Source organism: Cibotium barometz, chromosome 66 (genome assembly GCF_041138505.1).
Source record: "Cibotium barometz isolate CiBa-2024 chromosome 66, ASM4113850v1, whole genome shotgun sequence".
In the NCBI taxonomy this organism is placed as follows: domain Eukaryota; kingdom Viridiplantae; phylum Streptophyta; class Polypodiopsida; order Cyatheales; family Cibotiaceae; genus Cibotium; species Cibotium barometz.
In genome coordinates this window covers 2,335,872-2,354,325 of record NC_141111.1, presented here as the reverse complement: position 1 = coordinate 2,354,325, position 18,454 = coordinate 2,335,872, and the positions used below count along the sequence as shown (strand labels likewise).

General features: G+C 43.7%; 1 protein-coding gene across 4 annotated transcripts in view; it reads right to left on the bottom strand.

Moving 5' to 3' along the window:
• Window positions 1–18,454, bottom strand: part of LOC147602671 (calmodulin-binding transcription activator 2-like) — a 175,226-nt gene that overhangs the window by 128,515 nt on the left and 28,257 nt on the right. For all 4 annotated transcript variants that reach the window (XM_086797727.1, XM_086797728.1, XM_086797730.1 and 1 more), the window contains 2 exons: window positions 14,479–14,524; window positions 13,584–14,393 (listed from right to left, as the gene is read on the bottom strand). In XM_086797727.1, the coding sequence (XP_086653853.1) occupies window positions 13,584–14,393; window positions 14,479–14,524 (856 nt within the window). The remainder of the gene's footprint in view (window positions 1–13,583; window positions 14,394–14,478; window positions 14,525–18,454) is intronic.

Below are 18,454 nucleotides of genomic sequence, written 5' to 3'. Positions count from 1 at the left end.
AGCTTCTTTTATACTTGGGGAAGCCTTGCTTTTTGCCAAAAAGTGATGCTTTTGCGTTTTTATTAAATATTATTAATAATAGCCAAAGTTCTTGATTTGTGCTTTTACAACTTCAGAGCCTTGCTTTTTGGCCCTAGAGATGCTTTTTGAGAAAGCGTCTTTTAGCTTTTTGGTCCGGCTTAGTCTCCTCTTTCCAATGGTGCCCTTGGCTCGCAGTCAACCCTATTTGACTTTTTGCTTTTTGTTGCTTTTTGACCAAGAATGGTGCTTTTTCTTAATCAAATCTTATGGACCCTGTCCCCATGTCTTCTTCCACCTATCTAGTGTCCGAGCTTGGATTTCATCATGTGAAATAGAACTAGGAGGACCAAATAGTTACATTCCCTCCCTCTGATATCGTAGTTGTTTGCAACTGCGGACTGCAAGTGTTCCAAGCATATGTCCATATCTTCCAAGTACATCCATATGTTCTTGGTACATCAAGTACATCCATATGTTTTAAGGTACATCAAGTACATCCATATGTTTGAAGGTACTAGCCCCGTTTGGTGAGCTTGTGTATCTGGTCTTTCCTATATCGGGGGTGTCATCTGCTCATCTGGCAACATCTCAATGCCGTTTCTTTGACCGATGTCCTTGTTCTTGATGGTACATCTACATGGCCTGTCACATGTGTTAGATAAAATAAATGCATAGTTACCTCCAGCAAAAACTAGACACAAGCTAGTCAACAAACAAGTATGCATCATTCACGTCTACTGGGTATTCCAGGTACTGGCTAGGTAGTCTAGAGCCCAGTGTACTATCACATGCCATAAATCCAAGCATTGTCCACGCATCAAAAACAGCACACACAGTCAAAGAAATTCAAACATACATCAGTATGCAATGCACAAGTAATGATTCTCTTGTTCATGGATTGTCCTCACTGGTTTCATCAAAACCGTGCTGAGATATCTAGCCACTAGGACCGCTCAGACTATCCTCAAGGCCATGTGGTCACTAGGACCGCCCGAGAGTTCATCAATAGTCATCTGGGCCATCTGGTCGCATTGACTGCCCGACGATGAGATCCAATACAGCCATCTCGTCGCAATGACTGCCCAACTGCGAAATCCAATACAGTCATCTGGGCCATCTGGACGCAAAGACCGCCCGATTGAGAAATCCAATATAGTCATCTGGGCCATCTAGTCACAATGACCGCGCGACTGCGAAGTCCAATCTATCTGGCATCGTTGCCATCCAATGGGTCATCTGGCATCGTTGCCTTCCATATACAAATCTCGTTCTGGTATCGTTGTCGTCCAATGGGTCATCTAGCATCGTTGCCTTCCATATACAAATCTTGCTCCTTGGGCTATCGGGCATCGTTGCCACCCAAACTAGAGCATGTCCAAATAACCATTATAGGTAGGATAATGATCAATTCCAATCCAATATATATACAATGAAGAGGGCTAGAGGCACAATCCCTTCCTCTTGAATCTGTCTTGATCGCAAGACATCTATACATGTACTTCAAAAACATCTTGACCAACCACTTCCTCATAAGCTTGAAGTATATCTAGATAGTCCTTGAAGTACTTCCCTGGCATCCATTTCGCATCCAACAGCGAATAATTCTCGAGGTCCAAGAGAAACTTTCTGGCCTCTGTCTTTCTCACAGAATGAAACACAATCTGTTCTCGCTTTTCCATCCCTGATAGATCCTTCAATACAAGCTCCTCCAGGGGTAACCCCGTACATGGTTTCCATAAACTATCATGGAAGGCATTATATATTCTCTAAAGATCTAAAAGGTCCAACCAATGATACACATGGTTGATCTTCTTGGTATCTTGAAAAAGATCCATATACCATCATTCCCTAACTTGGCAATCCAAAGATAAAATCCATAGCAATAATCTCCCATAGATTATTCAATGGGTGCAATAATCTTGCTGGTGTTTGTCAAGCAAACGTGACCTTCTGACAAACCAAACATTCTTGAAAATATAACTCAATGTTCTTTCTCATACAAGGCAAATAAAAGTAGCTTTCCAAAGCTTGAGTTGTAGTCATTGCTTCTTTGCCCTGCGTAAGGTGGAGCATGCTTTTCTTTGTTCACTTTTGGCCTCGAATCCTTTGTGTTACATAAACAGATTTGCATTGTAAGAAAAACCCTTTTTGATGACATAACAAGTCACCAGATATTCATTCTTGTAGGGTTTGAGCTGTTAGGGTTAGGGTTTGGAAGGCACACTAACAGAAAACGTGAGAGTGAGAGAGAATGGTCCGGCCATAAATAGTGCCAGGTGGACCAAATCACTTATAAACCTTTATAAGTGAAACTAAGCTAAAACTGGGGGAAAAAACCTCCACTAACTGAAGTAAAAAGTGCCCCAGTAATCGACTGATGATCACTAGCACTCCCCTGGGTGCATACACAACATAAAACCCAACAAACCCCCCTGGAGTGATATGTGATCACTATACATCATCCACCAAAAGGAGACAAATTCAAAGCAGTGCGGAATGCTTCGAATTTCGGACATGGTAGTGCCTTGGTGAAGATGTCTGCCACATTCTGATCTGTAGGGCAGTAAATAAGACTGATATCACCTGCCTGGAGTCTCTCCCGAACAAAGTGATAGTGAATCTCAATGTGTTTCGTGCGAGCATGAAACACAGGATTCCTGGCCACGGCAATGGCACTCTGACTATCAGTATAGATAGGTGTAGGCTCCTCTACTGAAATATCCATATCAGTCAAAAGACGACGCAGCCAAACACACTCAACGGTAGTAGTGTAAGCTGCTCTGTACTCTGCCTCACAAGACAAAGTGGCCACCGTGGTCTGTTTCTTGCTTAGCCAAGAAATACATGAAGAGCCAAGAAAGAAACAATTTCCACTACTGGAATGTATGGTATTAAAATCACCAGCCCAATCTGAATCGATGTAAGCTATAGCTGCATGTCACCCCCCTCAGGATAAAGCAATCCAAGAGACAAGGTACCCTGCAAATACCGAAATACACGCTTCACAGCTTGCCAATGTGACAATTGCGGGCTGTGCATGAATCTGCTCAACTGAGATACGGCATACTGGATATCTGGCCGTGTAGTACACAAGTAAATAAGGCACCCAACAACCTGAGCATATGTAGTGGCATCAAATAAAGTACTGTCATCCTGTAGTGACAGTTTCATCCCAGGCTCCATAGGAGTGCTAATAGGCTTGCAATCTTGAAATTTAAACTTCTCCAGAAGTTTAGCAACATACTGAGATTGCAACAACCCAATGCCTCTGTTATCCTGCAAATACTGTATGGCCAAATAGTAGTGTACGAGCCCCAAATCAGACATGTCAAATGTCTGTTGCAGTATCTCTTTAAAAGCTGCAATTTTGTCATCATTTGATCCCATGAGCAAAAGATCATCTACATAAAGACTGATGACCAGCAGATCTTTCTCTTGTTTCTTTACATACAAAGTGGCTTCTGATGGACTATTCACAAAGCCTTGAGTGAGCAGGAAAGCATCTATCTTTGCATACCAAGCTCCTTGAGCTTGTTTCAAACCATACAAGGCCTTTTTCAGCCTGCATACTTTCCCTTCATGACCATGTTCTGCAAAACCTATGGGCTGGTGTACATAAACTTCCTCCTCGAGGTTCCCATGTAGGAAAGCAGTCTTGATGTCCAACTAATGAACAACCCAACCACGATGTGCAGCCAATGCAATGACACTCCTAAGTGTCGACATACGGGATGTAGGAGTAAATGTCTCCTCATAATCAATGCCCTTCTTCTGTGCATAGCCCTTTGCAACTAGACGGGCTTTGTACCTGTCAATGGATCCATCTGCATGTCTTTTCAACTTATAGACCCACTTAGTACCAATAGCTTTCTTGCCTTTGGGCAGATCAACCAAATCCCATGTTTGATTCTTTTTTATAGAATCAAGTTCATCCTGCATGGCTTTGTTCCAATGCACATTGTCTCGTGCATCCACAAATGAATCAGGCTCATCATCATCCTGTAAGCTGGCTGCCATAACCATATTTAAATCCATGATGTGTGCATGCTCATTGGTCCATGTCTCCCTACGAGTACGGCCAGCAAGAGGAGTCTCTAGATGGCTGTCCTGTAATGTCCTCAAATACCATCTAGGTATATGTCTGACCTGTGGAGCCTGTTGCCCCATGTGTGGCTCAACTTTTGGCTCAATTTGCTGTTGAATTTCTGCACCACCTTCATGATTGGCTGGCTGTCCTGCACCCTCATGGGTTGGATCACCAACTGTGGAATGAAACTCCATAGGTAGTAGACCTTCAAACACATCATTTTCAGCCTGATTTGCATCATAACCAGCCATGGATATTTCTGATTTTTCATCAAAAATCACATCCCGACTAGTAAATATCTTCTTGGACAGTGGATCATATAACCGGTAGCCCTTGCTCTCACGGCTATACCCAACAAAAATACATTTTGTGGCTTTATCATCCAACTTCCTCCTCAACTCTTTGGATATGTGTGCATATGCAAGAAACCCAAAAGTACGAAAGTGTGATACCGAAGGCTTGCGGCCATGCCAAGCCTCAAAAGGAGTAATGGAAACCAATGCCTTTGTGGGACATCGATTCAAAATATGACAAGCACACATAACAGCTTCCACCCAAAAGATATGTGGTAGCTTCTTTGCCTTTAACATACATCTGGCCATCTCCATGAGTGACCGATTTTTCCTTTCTGCAACCCCATTTTGCTGTGGAGTATAAGGAGTAGTATACTGATGCTTGATACCTCTACTCTCAAGAAAGGAACTCAACATGTGTGACACATATTCCCCCCCTCGGTCAGAACGGAGAGTCTTAACCTTGCATCCTGACTCTGTTTCAGCAAGTGCTACAAAGGTCAAAAATGCATCATATACCTGTGATTTCTGTGTCAACGGATAGACCCAGCATATACGAGAGAAGTCGTCAATAAATGTAGCAAAATAGAAGCAACCTCCTAATGACTTCGTCTGCATGGGACCACAAAGATCACTGTGTATAAGCTGCAACTTCGCAGTTGCTTGTAGAGCCTGATCACGTGGAAAGGAAAACCGATGCATTTTTCCCAAAATACATCCTTCACATATGTGATCTGAAGGCTTCTCCATAAGAGGTAGGTCTGTCAACATGTTATGTCGCTGCATAAGCATAAGACTACCAAAATTTACATGCCCCATGGGAGCATGCCATAACTCCGCATCAACCATAGCTGGAGTAAGAGTGAATGCATTATAAGCAGACTGATCCACTGGCTCAAATGCATCCAACTGATAAAGTCCATGACATAACGTACCAGTAAGCATCAAGGTCAAAGCATTAGCTTTGTCTCTGACCATGCATTTGTCATCATCAAAGTTGACTTGCATACCGCACTGTGCTAAAGAAGAAATGGACAACAGATTCTTCTTTATCCCTGGTACATATAAGGCATCTGTAAGGCGAAGAATAGAGCCATAAATGGCTGTGAGCTGAATCTCCCCAATGCCACGAACTGGATATGAAGCATTATTGGCACACTGAACAGTCTTGCCAACAGGGGCAGGGCATACATTACAAAACAAATCCCTGCGAGATGTAATATGCTTTGAAGCACCACTATCAAAATACCAAGTACATGCATGCTCAGTCACACTGAGTGCCTGTGAAGACCAAGAGGCATCATAACTGCATGTGTAGAAACAGTAATCCCTGTCTTCAACAAAAGAAGCAGTCTCCGGAGGAGCTTTAGGGGCATCATTTACAGACATACCAGATTCCTTCGCCTTCTCTTTGGCAATCCTCTTCCTACACTCTGTGATGTAGTGACCTGGCTTCTTACAGTAATGGCATTTGCCCTTCTTCTTGGGCTGTCCATCACCTTTCTTGGTATCCTGAGATGAACCACCATCACCTGAATTCTGATTTGAACTCTTTGGCTGAACTTTGCCTTTCCCTTTTTGACCTGTCACAAATGCTTGTTCAGCACTTGTGTTCATGTTCATGTTCATGTTCTTCCTGATTTGCTCTTCCTGTAACAAGAGAGCAACAAGTTCCTGATACTTTAGGGGCTCAATAGCATTCCTCATGCTGAGGTTCAAAGAGGTATGAAAAGCCAAGTAGGATCTTGGCAAAGAGTTTAAGATGGTGGATACAAGATGTGTCTTAAGAATAATCTCATCCACATTGATGAGTTGCTCTCTCAAATCCTGCAGCTTGTTCAAGTGGCTAGATATATCATCTCCTTCATGCATCTTCTGATTTTCCAGCTCTCTTTTCAAAAATGAGATCCGTGCCTCATTACGAGCAGCATACATCTGCTCCAAAGTCACCCATGCATTCGGTGAAGAGCTAGCTGAACGAATATGAGGTATAATAGACCTCTGTACTGACAATGCAATAAGTGATAAGGCTTGTGCATCTTTGGCATCCCATGTCTTCTGAGCATTTGTTCTTTGAACAGGCAGTGGTGGCTGACCTGGTGCCTGTGCCTGTTGTCCTCTTCCACGAGCACCTCCTTGAGGAGGAGTCTCTGGAGCCAATGGACCTGGACGTGGTTCATCACCACTAACAAAATCCCAAAGACCTTTTGCCACGAGCACATTTCTCAGCATAAAACTCCACAAGGAGTAATTCATGCCATCCAACTTGTCTTCCTTAGACAAGTACGTGAACACATCACTCTGCTATTGATTTGCCATTATGCCAGTGCACAATGTTGTACCTGTGTATCAAAAAACCCAAAAGCAACAACCCTGAAAGCAACTGTACTCCACTGAATACAGCTGACCCAAATATGCATGCACTCTCAATCCTCATTCTGCACCCAAAGCCTTGCAAAAAACCTGTAGAGATTTCTTTGCAAGAAAACCTCCCTGTATCTGCAGAAAACTTTCACAGAGAAAATGCCCAAATTTCAAAACATGTAAAGCTTACCAAAAATGTGATTTTGCAGGTACACTCAGCTGTAGGTTGTACGGAACAGTAGCAGTGTACTAGGCGACTGTACGGAGCAGGCTGTCCAAAGCAGAGTACTGTACGGAGGAGAAGCGACTGTACGAGGCTGCAGGTACGGAAACAGTCGGCAGGTACTGTACGGAAACAACTGTCGCCTGTATGGACAGACAGGTGATGGTTTGTTGCAGGTATATGCAGCAGGTGCTGCTGGTCGCCTGCAGGTACTGTACGGAGCTGCAAGTACTGGGCGACTGTGTACGGAGCAGAACAGTCTGATGGCGTTGGACTGTACGTGCAGCTGCAGGGTACAGAACAGAACAAGCGAAGAGCCTGTACGTACAGGGCAACTGATGGCGAACCAATACGAGCAGTTGCAGCTGTACGGGCACGACAGACGAAGGCAACTGATAGCGTGGAACTGTACGGGCACTGATGACGAGTGACTGAGTGGCTGCAAAGCTGAACTGAAAGCAGGCGAACTGATGGCTATGGCCTGTACGGACAGCTAGGCTAACCTGCTCTGATACCAAATGTAGGGTTTGAGCTGTTAGGGTTAGGGTTTGGAAGGCACACTAACTGAAAACGTGAGAGTGAGAGAGAGGAACACGACTGCTCATGTATTGATTGTGATAAAATGAAGTACAATAGCCACATAAAAGGATGTGACCTAATAGTGTGTTCAAACTTCACATGGTCCGGCCATAAATAGTGCCAGGTGGACCAAATCACTTATAAACCTTTATAAGTGAAACTAAGCTAAAACTGGGGAAAAAAACCTCCACTAACTGAAGTAAAAAGTGCCCCAATAACCTACTGATGATCACTAGCACTTCCCTGGGTGCATACACAGCATAAAACCCAACAATTGTGTAATCTGTTCCAAAACATCTTTGAAGTCCTCTATGGTAGCATAAAGATCCTTCATCAAAGTAAAATCCATAGAGTAACCAATAGAAACCGCATGGCTCAAGAATCTCCAAGATAATGAATCCGCTACCTTGTTGTCTTTGACATTCATAGACCACAGCATGGCCTTCTTGGTTCAAGACTGGTCCGTTGCTCTAGCATAAAGTCTCAATGCTTCAAAAGGGTTCTATTTTTTGGTCCATAGAGATTCCACGGCTTTCTTTGTTGAAACGTGCAATGCATCCACTACAAACCTCTTGGCGATATTCCTGGCGTGATATCAATCTGATAATCCTTCCAAAATGGTAGCTCTAAATTCTTCCGAAATGGTGGCCCCTTTGGCACGAAGATAGGCTTTGGCAGCTTCAACTCCTTTGGCTCGGTGGCTCAATGCTTGATGAAATCATCAAACATTCGAGCACTTCTTTGGTCATGCTCCCTCTTGGTTCTCCAAGCAAGGATTTCTTTGCCTCTGAGAAATCGCTTGAAGTGTTGAAAGTCATGATACTCTTCTGATGACCATGGTTCCCATCCTGAAGTCCTGTATTGGCCTCATAGTTGTTCCCTTCATTGGACCCTTGGTCTCCCTCTTCTCTCGACATGGCTCTGTCACCCCAAGAAAGTTTCTTCAAGAGAAACCCTGTTTTGATACCACTGTAAGCCCAATGGGGCATGCAGTGATAGACTCATCCACGTGTCCAAGAGATAAAGATATAAAGAGAGAGAGGGGAGAGAGAAAAGGGAATGGGAATCCATAAGCTACAACACACTACATGTGTTGTGTCCACACACAGCTAACCCTAGCTACTATCCACACACTATTCCAATGGTGCCCTTGGCTCGCGATCAACCCTGTTTGACTTTTTGCTTTTTCTTGCTTTTTGACCAAGAATGGTGCTTTTTCTTAATCAAATCTTATGGGCCCTGTCCCTATGTCTTCTTCCACCTATCTAGTGTCCGGGCATGGATTTCATCGTGTGAAATAGAGCTAGGAGGACCAAATAGTTACACTGGTCATTAAGACCGCCCGAGAGTTCGCTCAACGCCATCTGGTCCCCAGGACCACCCGAGAATTTGCTCAAGGCCATCTAGTCACTAAGACCACTCAAGAATTCGCTGAAGGCCATTTGGTCGCATTGACCACCCGACTATGAAATCCAATACAGTCATCAGAGCCATCTAGTCACAATGACCGCCCGACTATGACGTCCAAGATATCTGGCATCATCGTTGTCCAATTGGTCATTTGGCATTGTTGGCTCCCATATACAAATCTTGCTCCTTGGGCTAACAGGCATCATTGCCACCAAAACTAGAGCATGTCCAAATAATCATTATATAAGCAGAATAATGATCAATTCCAGTCCAATATATATACAATGAAGAGGGCTTGAGGCACAATTCCTCCCTCTTGAATTTGTCTTGAATGCAAGACGTCTATATCTGTACTTCAAATACATCTGGACCAGCCACTTCCTCATAAACTCAAAGTATATCTGGATGGTCTTTGAAGTACTTTTCTGGGATCCATTTCACATCCAATAGCAAATAATTCTCGAATTCCAAGAGGAACTTTCTGACCACTGTCTTTCCTCTTTTTCTCACAGAATACAACTCATTTGTTATGGCTCTTCCACCCCTGGAGGATCCTTCAAAACAGACTCCTCTGGGGGTAACCCTATGCATGGTTTCCCTAAACTGTCATGGAAGGCATTATGTATCCTCCAATGATCTCGAAGGTCCAATTGATAGCATACATCGTTGATCTTCTCGGTAACCTAAAAAGACCCATGGTATATGAGGCAAGCTTGGGTTTCTTGTGCTCCTTAGCTTTAGACTTTCCAAGTTGGCTTTTTCAAATCGCAATAAACCCAATCCCCTTCTTCAAAGGTGACCTTCCTTCTATGCTTATCTGCAGCTTTCTTTTACTTGGCTTGAGATGTCTCAATAGCCCTTCGAACCTGTGCAAAGGGTGTATCTAAATCTCAAACAAACTCGTCCGCATGGAAGATCTCTTCCTTGGTCTTTTGAAAAGGCAACAACAATGGTTTGCCATAGATAATCTCAAAAAGAGCTTTGCCTATAGAGAAGTGAATGGTATTGTTGTAAGCAAACTCAACCAATGGCAAGTACTCCCATTGATCCTTTGCTTCGAGAGCATAACTCTTTAGCATATCCAAAATAGTGAGATTTGCAATCTCACTTTGTCGATCTGTTTGAGGATGATAAGCGGAAGAGAAATTAAGCTTTGTCCCCATGTTATCAAAAAGAGCTCTCCAAAAGAAGCTCGTAATCCGAGGATCTCTATCCCCCTACAATGGATTTGGGTAATCCATGATGTTTGAAAATCTGCTGATAAACAATCTCGCCATATGCTCTGTGCGGAGTCCAGACAGTCTTCTTCACGGGAATAAATTGGACTTGCTTATTGAATCTATCAATAATAGTCCATATTCCATCATTCCCGAATCCTGACTTTGGCAATCCAAAGATAAAATCCACAGCAATGTTCTCCCATAGAGCATTCAATGGGTACAATAGTCCTATTGGTGTTTGTTGATCAAACTTGACCCGCTGACAAACCAAACATTCACGAATCATAAAGTTCAATGTCCTTTGTCATAGTAGGCCAATAGAAGTAGCTCTCCAAAGCTTGAAGTGTAGCCAAGGTGCCACTATGCTCCATGTAAGGAGGAGCAAGGCACTCTTCCATTACTTTGGCTTCAATTCCTTGACACACATAACCTGGGTTTGCAACAAAAGAAAACCCTACTTGATGACATAAAAAGTTACCAAATCTATTATGCAATCTGCTCCAAAACATCTTTGAAATCTTCTTTCGTAGCATAAGGATCCTTGATCAAAGTGAAATCCATATGGTAACCCATAGAAACCGCATGGCTCAAGGGTCTCCGAGATAATGCATATGCTTCCTTATTGTCTTTGACATTCATAGGCCACAACATGGCCTGCTTGGTTCAAGTCTGCTCCAATGCAATCTCATCATGTTCAACCACAAAAAGGTCTAGAATAACCAAGACCGGTCCTTTGCTAGTATAAAGTCTCAATGCTTCAAAAGCGTTCTGTTTCAGCTTTGGTCCACAAAAATTCCACGACTTTATTTGTCGAAACATGCAATGGGCTAAGCACCACTGCAAACCATTAGTCAAACTTCTTGCTATGATGTCAATCTGATAATCTTCTGATCTCTCTGGCTTCATTGCCTTCCTTTCTCTTACCTATCCTGAGGAACCTGCATTTGAGAGAGTAGGCCTAGGGATAGCCTCCCTGTTTCCTCCATGAGAAATAGACCGAGTAGCTTTGGATCCTTCTACAATGGTGACTCCTTTGGCCCAAAGATAGGCTTTAGCAGCTTCAACTCCTTCGGCTTGGGTGACTCGATCCTTGATGAAATCTTCAAACATTCGAGTCCTTCTTTGGTCCTGTTCCTTCTTGGTTCTCTAAGCTAGAAATTCATCAACTTGCAGAAACTGTCTAAAATGTTGAAAATCTCGGTACTTTGATGATGTCATGGCCGCAGCCGTTTCATGAGAAATAGATCAACCGCCTTGGCTCCCATCTTGAAGTCCTGTATTGTTCTCATAGTTGGTCCCTTCATTAGGCCCTTGGTCTCCCTCTGCTCTTGGCATGGCTCTGTCATCCCAAGAAAGTTTCTTCATGAGAAATCTTGTTCTGATACCACTGTAAGCCCAGCAGGGCGTGTAGTGACAGATTCAACCACGTGTCCAAGATATAATAATAGAGAGAGAGGGGAGAGAGGGAAGGGTATAGGCATCTTGGTACACACTCAGTCGGGGAACAGGCCCCGCCCCCTTTCAGGAATTTATTTAAGAACAATCCACGGGCACGCTATCTAGGATCAATACAATAAATTACAAAACAAACAGATATGCCGATGTAGGATATCCAAGTCAATGTCGATGTCGATGTCAATGTCTAGGTACGAGATCTCTGATGCCGAGCACACCATGGGGACGACCCACAAGAATCTCTCACATGGCTAGTACCAGATCCAATATCCAAGTCCAAATCCAATATCCAAGTCTAGATCCAAATCTAGATCCAAGTTCAAGTCCAAGAATCACTCGCTCATCCCATGAGTAATCTCCTTAACTCCTACAGCATTGTCGATGAAGAAAACCATGTAAAAGCTCTTTTTGGCAAGAAAACTGATATGAAACCTGTTTTAATGGTTTTTAGGCAATAAAACCTCCAAAAAAATGTTTTTAGGGTTTTTGGAGCAATTTCAAGGTTTCTCAAATTTTTAGGGTTTCTGAAAGTTTCAATCTGTACAGCTCCGCACATGTCCGTACAACTCCATACACGTGTCCGTATCGCCCATACATATGCACATACAAGTCTAGAGCTAACCGTACATCTGAAAAGCAAGTTGGAGAAGGTGTTGATGGCAAAGAAGATTGGCGCTTTTTCTTGAGAGAAAACCTCACGATCCCTGTCCCCATGCCTTCTTCCACCTATCTGGTGTCTCGGTAAGGGTTCTATCATGTGAAATAGAGCTAGGAGGGCCAAATAGTTACAGCACACATATAGCATTTCTACACATTGCAAAGAGATCGCCTCCCACGGTTGGCTGTGTTGGAGGGTCATAGCACTCAGTCACATGGCATTCAGATTGATTGCCTCCCTCCTTTTAAGCAGCCTAGAATTCCCCTTCCTTGATCTCTCACAGAAAAAGATCAACAGCATTATCTGCCAGGCTTTGATCCCGTTTCATACATGGGTATCCCTGACCAAGCTCGCATTTTCCGAGGATCACTAAGGATGAATTCATTGACAGGCCTATCTTCACAAGCATGTCCCATGCCATGAGGATTCTCATTGGCCATCCAAGAGGATGCCATCACATCCTTTTAGGATTGAGGCAAGGAGAGCAGATGGCATCCCATGGGATAGACAGATATGTAAACTGCCTAACACTAGGGAGACGGAGAAACAATCACAGGAGCACTACATGCTTAGATGCCTAGTTTACTATAAGATACGGGGACGCTTCCACTCTCTTCAAGGAGAAATTCAGGCCTCTGTCACAGGTGATGAATCACAGGGATGAGAGATGCCTGGCACTATACTTAGTCCACAGAGATATACTACTAAGGTAGCAAGCCGAGAGGCGAGATACCCTCACCAGAGAACCCAACACGAGATCTATCAGGACAGATGAACTAGGAGAAAACAAGGCAACCCAATGAACGAGCAACCAAGCACTCATGGAATCCTCTAAGAGAAAGCACGGGACACCCGTCCTCAGAGATCAATACATTCCATTCAGTGACTCCAGACCGGGACATTCTTCAGCAACATAGAGAGGCACCACAATAGGTAGTGGATACAGAGGCCCTGTACTGCATCCACGGGGAGGATGACACATGATGATTCCTCATATGAGTGGTTTTTGCTGCTTACTCCATTGTATGCAAAGGACCTACGTACTACGTTGGTGGCCGTGTTCCTCTTTTAGCAGCTAGTTTTCTTTTTTCATGTTGTCATGACACCTACTTTATTCATGAATGACATGTAACATCTTTTTGGTCTCATAGATCCTTCGGGTCTTTTATAGACATTATCTTTCTTTCTTTCTCACACAACACACAAAAGAAAACAAAAAAGCATGGTGGAATATTTGAGATTCATATAGGCCCTTTGCCCAAATATAAAATACCTTGATGTAGGGTCTCCATATCTGTAAATTAGACAAGCCTTCATCTTGCAGATCAATGACCCGTTGTGTCAATGAAGCCTTTCCTACCCCAAATGATCCCACGAACTGTTGTGTGGTTCCAAGGTGCTCAGCGACATGTGTCCTTGAATCTGAAACATGATCAATTGGACTATGGTCTTGGAGACTTGACTTCTGATCTGGCATACATGACCAAGTGGGTGGTGACAAAGTTTCTTGTCTTTGAAATCCCATTGAACTTCCTGGAGTTTCAGATCTCACTCGTTTCAAAGGTTCCATCCACTTGACCGAATGAAAGTTTGCCAAAAGCGATGGGAAAGACTGCTGATGGTGGTGGTTTTTTTTTAAAGCTTCATTCAATGCTATGCTTTCACTTCCCAGGATTGAAGAGAAACCCTCTGTCACCATTGAGCTTAACCTACCCTCCTGGAAAATTGTGTCTTGCATATAACCAAATGCTGGATTTGTTGAATCCATCTGAGTCTTTGCTTCATATCTTCTAGAAAAGGAAGAATTTTTCCCCTTTGCAACCCCCTCTTGATATAAGTTCCTAGGTAACTCTAGATCTGAGAGCATACATTGCTCAGGATCATCACTTGACTCATAACCATCATTTCGTGGAGAAAATAAGGGTAAACTATGCCCAGATGCACTTGGACTTGTAGCTTGGTTGAATATTTCTGGAGAAACCAAAGCAGACACTTGAGATGATGAAGGGATTGTTTCCTGACTTTGAGAAGCAAAGCCTCTAACATGATCATTCAAAGGATGAAGGATTCGTATTTTATTCCCCTGTAAAATAAAGAACATGTAGAATCACGCAACAGATGATCACTTCCTCCAATCATGCAGAACATATTCCGTATGCAGAAAGTACCTCCTTGACTTCTCGATAGTGAACGAGCACGATGTGTTCCAAATCCCTGCAGTAAAATAGCAAGTTCAGCACTTCGTTGCACAAACCTCAAATTGAAACACTCTAGCGCTTTGGGGGGTGCACAATTTTTCTTTTCTGGCTACTGTTGGCTGCTAGTGCTCGCACAGTTATGCTAGGAAACCTTCTTAGGGTAAGAAAGTGTTTCTAGGATGGAGGAACCACGCCCACTTGGAGTGTCTTTCCAGAATCAGTCACCACATGGCAGTTTGAATTTGTGACCACCATTGGCAACACAGTTGGCTGCTGCTTGTAAGCTCTCCAACTCTTTCTCGCCAGGTGACACTGCAAGAGCAAGGGGAGCAGGATTCTCTGATTGGCATGACAAGATGCACACCCAATAAGAGGGCAAACGTCCACAGTGTTGGCTGCAGCCAAGTGTGGTTGTTGGTTCCCCCTCTAATCATCTGCACCAGCATGAACTCCTCGAGCCCCGATATTGTTTCATCCATTCCTCTCAAAACTAAAGTACAAGTACTTTCAAATTATATCTCAGAGGTGTGCTCAGTTATTTTTTCTCTTGCCATTGTTAGCTGCTAGTGCTCACAAAGGTCAGCAAGGAAATTTTGTGTAGGGTGAGAGAGAACTTTCAGGGTGCGGGAATCAAGCCCACTTTGGACGAGTTGGATGATGCTTTTAAATAATCTGGACTCGTATGTTCAGCCAAGCATGTGTTGTTGATGTGGTTCATTTGGAAAGGTTGCTGAAAGCAGAGATGCTGCCAAGCAAAAGAGCAGTCCATAGAAGTTGAAAGGCTAAGACAATTGGAGAGGCCAAGGCCAAGATGATGAGGGCACTTCTAGTGGAGCCTAGTTTCCTCCTCCCTCCAAGGAGTAGTTTACCACCAAGATTTCAGCAGGGTAATGTTTCCACTCCACTGAGCATAATGACAAACCTCGCCGGTGAATCCAAAGCAGCAAACCAAGAAGAATAGAAAGGAGCCAATATGACCATTGCAGCTGCTGTGGTCTTTGTTTTTTCTACACCTAACACGGACTATTCCCTCAACATATTGTTATGTTTCATTCCGTTTCATACCATACTAATGCATTTTGTTGCAACTATTTTTACTTTTTGAGAGGACAAGGAGTGAACGCTGATTTTGGGGTCCACTTTGGGCCCTTCACATAGACTTCAGAAGGCATAGAATAGAGTTGAATTGGGTTAGGGTACTTTGCACAGATTGGGCTTCAAGGAATCATGCATTGCCAGTGGACTCTCTTTACTTAAAGGGGCTCAAAGTCAAATAATCAAATGAAAAGCCAGAGGAGAAGCATTACACTATGCTACTTTCTACACACAAAAACAACAGGGTTCGTGGGTCTCCATCTCCTTGTTGGGGTAGGAGCTTCTCGAATACACACGAGTTATGGTTACTATGAGGAGGCTGCATTGGAGGCCTTGGAGGTAGACACATGCCTGCCTACAACAAAGTAGATTTGGCTTTCCTAGAGGGCACCATGCTTCCGTTGGGAATCCCATGCTTCAGATGGGATTCCCAGCAGGCTGGATCCAAGGAATCTCTGTGCTTTATTCTCCCGCCCACAGCCAGGTCCTCATTCAGGGGGCAAAGGGGCCAGATTCCAAATCTCCAGATCAGATCGCAAGGGGTGTCCGCTCACCCCCTTCCTCTTCCTCTTTGTTGCAGAGGCATACACAGTTTTTTGTCCGCCCGAGACTACATGGTCTTTGCCTCCCTATCAGATAGCAGGAGGAATATCTAGACTCCAAGTTTGCAAATGACACAGCCGCCTACCTCTCATGATAAGAAGGACAAGTCCATACTACGCGCCAAGGCCGGAGGCCAAGGATACTAAGCGCCTCGTAGGAGCTAACACATAAGGGGGGAGGCTTATAAGTAGAGGCATAGTTATTAAGGTTTATGGGTTATTAACTAATTATAGCATTGGGGCCAGTTATAAAGCCCAGTGGCCAATATAAGCATAATGTACGCTCAATTGTTATTTACGATCATCAAAGAGAGAGATAGATCTGTAGACCTTATTGGGTCCCAAATTACCCACTCAAGGGCCCCCTCCTATTGCTAGGAGTATTTGCTTTATTATCTTTGAGGAGACTGAATGAAGGACTGACTTGGGACTGTAGATAAGCAAAACACAAGACCTTTGAAAGACCAAGAGTCAGGCTGAACTGTACACGGTTGTAGAAGCACCAATAATGACCAACCTCAAGCCTATGCACTCTTCCAATGAAAGGTAGAAAGGCTGCAAATCTGAGGCTGAGAGAAGGGGCTGATTGGGATTGTTCTAGGCTGGGTGTGTATGCTGAAAATGAATGAATGAATGCATTTTACCTTCACCGGTAGGCTATAACAAAATGATGATGTGAGCGAATGCTGAAAACTGTATGTAAGCTGAAAACGCAAGGTACTGATGTGCTTCTACGGGCTGAATGCTGTGGATGCTGCGTTTTGTTGATGTAGGGCTGAATGCTTCATGCGTAGATGCTCCTTGTGCTGAAGGGAAACACTTGACTCCAATGATTATGATATGAATGAATGAATGCAAGGCTGAATTATTTATATGCCTCTCATAAGCTGGTCGGCTGGCTGAAAGCTGGCCAAGTGCATCATGTCACATGCACTCTGCACTAAGTGCATGGTGACAAGATGGCTCATCATCAGAAGTGCAGCATTTGTACAGTTGTAGAACCCAGTAGGATGATATTTGTCGTACGCCGTGACCCCATTGTACATCCTCAGTCCAGGATAAGTCAGGCACGAGCTACGTAGGTCATTCCTCAGCCTTAGTGGGTCAGTCAGTCAGTCAAGTCCCTTAACCCACTTGGAGAGAATCATTCATGCATGTAGAGTCAGTAGAAGCCTTAGGGTTTGCATCAGAAAGCACTCTGCATCTTGCATAACATGCATACATATGCCTGTGCATCATTTAGAACATCCCCAAAGCCTTAGGGAATTTACTGGGATTTATCTGGTATTTTTCCCATATTTATTAGTATTTATTTACCATTATTTGCATTATTGGGCATTTATAAATATTAAGTTTATTAAATGACCAACCCCCAGTTAGTATAAATAGGCTTGCCTAGAGCCTCTTTTGCTCATTCAGTCTTCATTGTGCTAAGAGCTCTCCTCTCTCTCTTGCTCTCAGCATAAGACTAATCCATGCCCTAGTGCCCATAAGCTTTCTTCTCCAGCCCTTGAGAACCATAGCTTCAGTCCAGCCCTAGGTGTTTGTCCTCAGCCTCTAATCAGCCTGAATTCAGCATCAGTTCCTGCCATAGATTCAGCATCCTCTTCATCTCAGTTCAACGCCTGAATCCAGCAGATTGCAGCCTGTTTTACCTGCGTTTTCTGATCCAGCAAGTACAGAAGTGCTGCGTTTTTCTCCAGCCACAGTAGCAGCCCTGAAATCATCTGTTGCTGCTGCGTTTCAGTCCATAGTCTTCTCCAGACACCTGCGTTTCTGTCTACAGCAGAATCCAGCCTTGAAGATTCAGTCCACAGCAGTTTCCAGCCCTGAATCTGCTGTTTGCATCAGTACCCAGCATTCTGTGCATCATCAACACATTCAGCAGTCATCTAGTGAAGGTAACACAGCATTCATATGTGTTTTCAGCATTCTAACAGTGTGTAGAACAGTCCACCTTCTTCTTCTTTGAGCCTCAGGTGTGCAGCCCTTCCTCATACCCTTGGGAGGAGTGCATAGGCTCAAGATCAAGTCATTGAGGTGTTTCTACAGCAGTGCACAGATCAGCCGCTCTCCGATCCTCCGAGATCTTGCGTTTGGCTTATCTACAGTCCAAAGTCATTCTCTCTAAAGTAATAAAGCAAATACTATCTCGTTATCGGGATAGGGGGCCCTTCAGTGGGTAATTCGGGACCCAATCTGGTGTACAGTTCTCATCTATCTCTCTCTCAACTCTTTAAAGTTTGAAG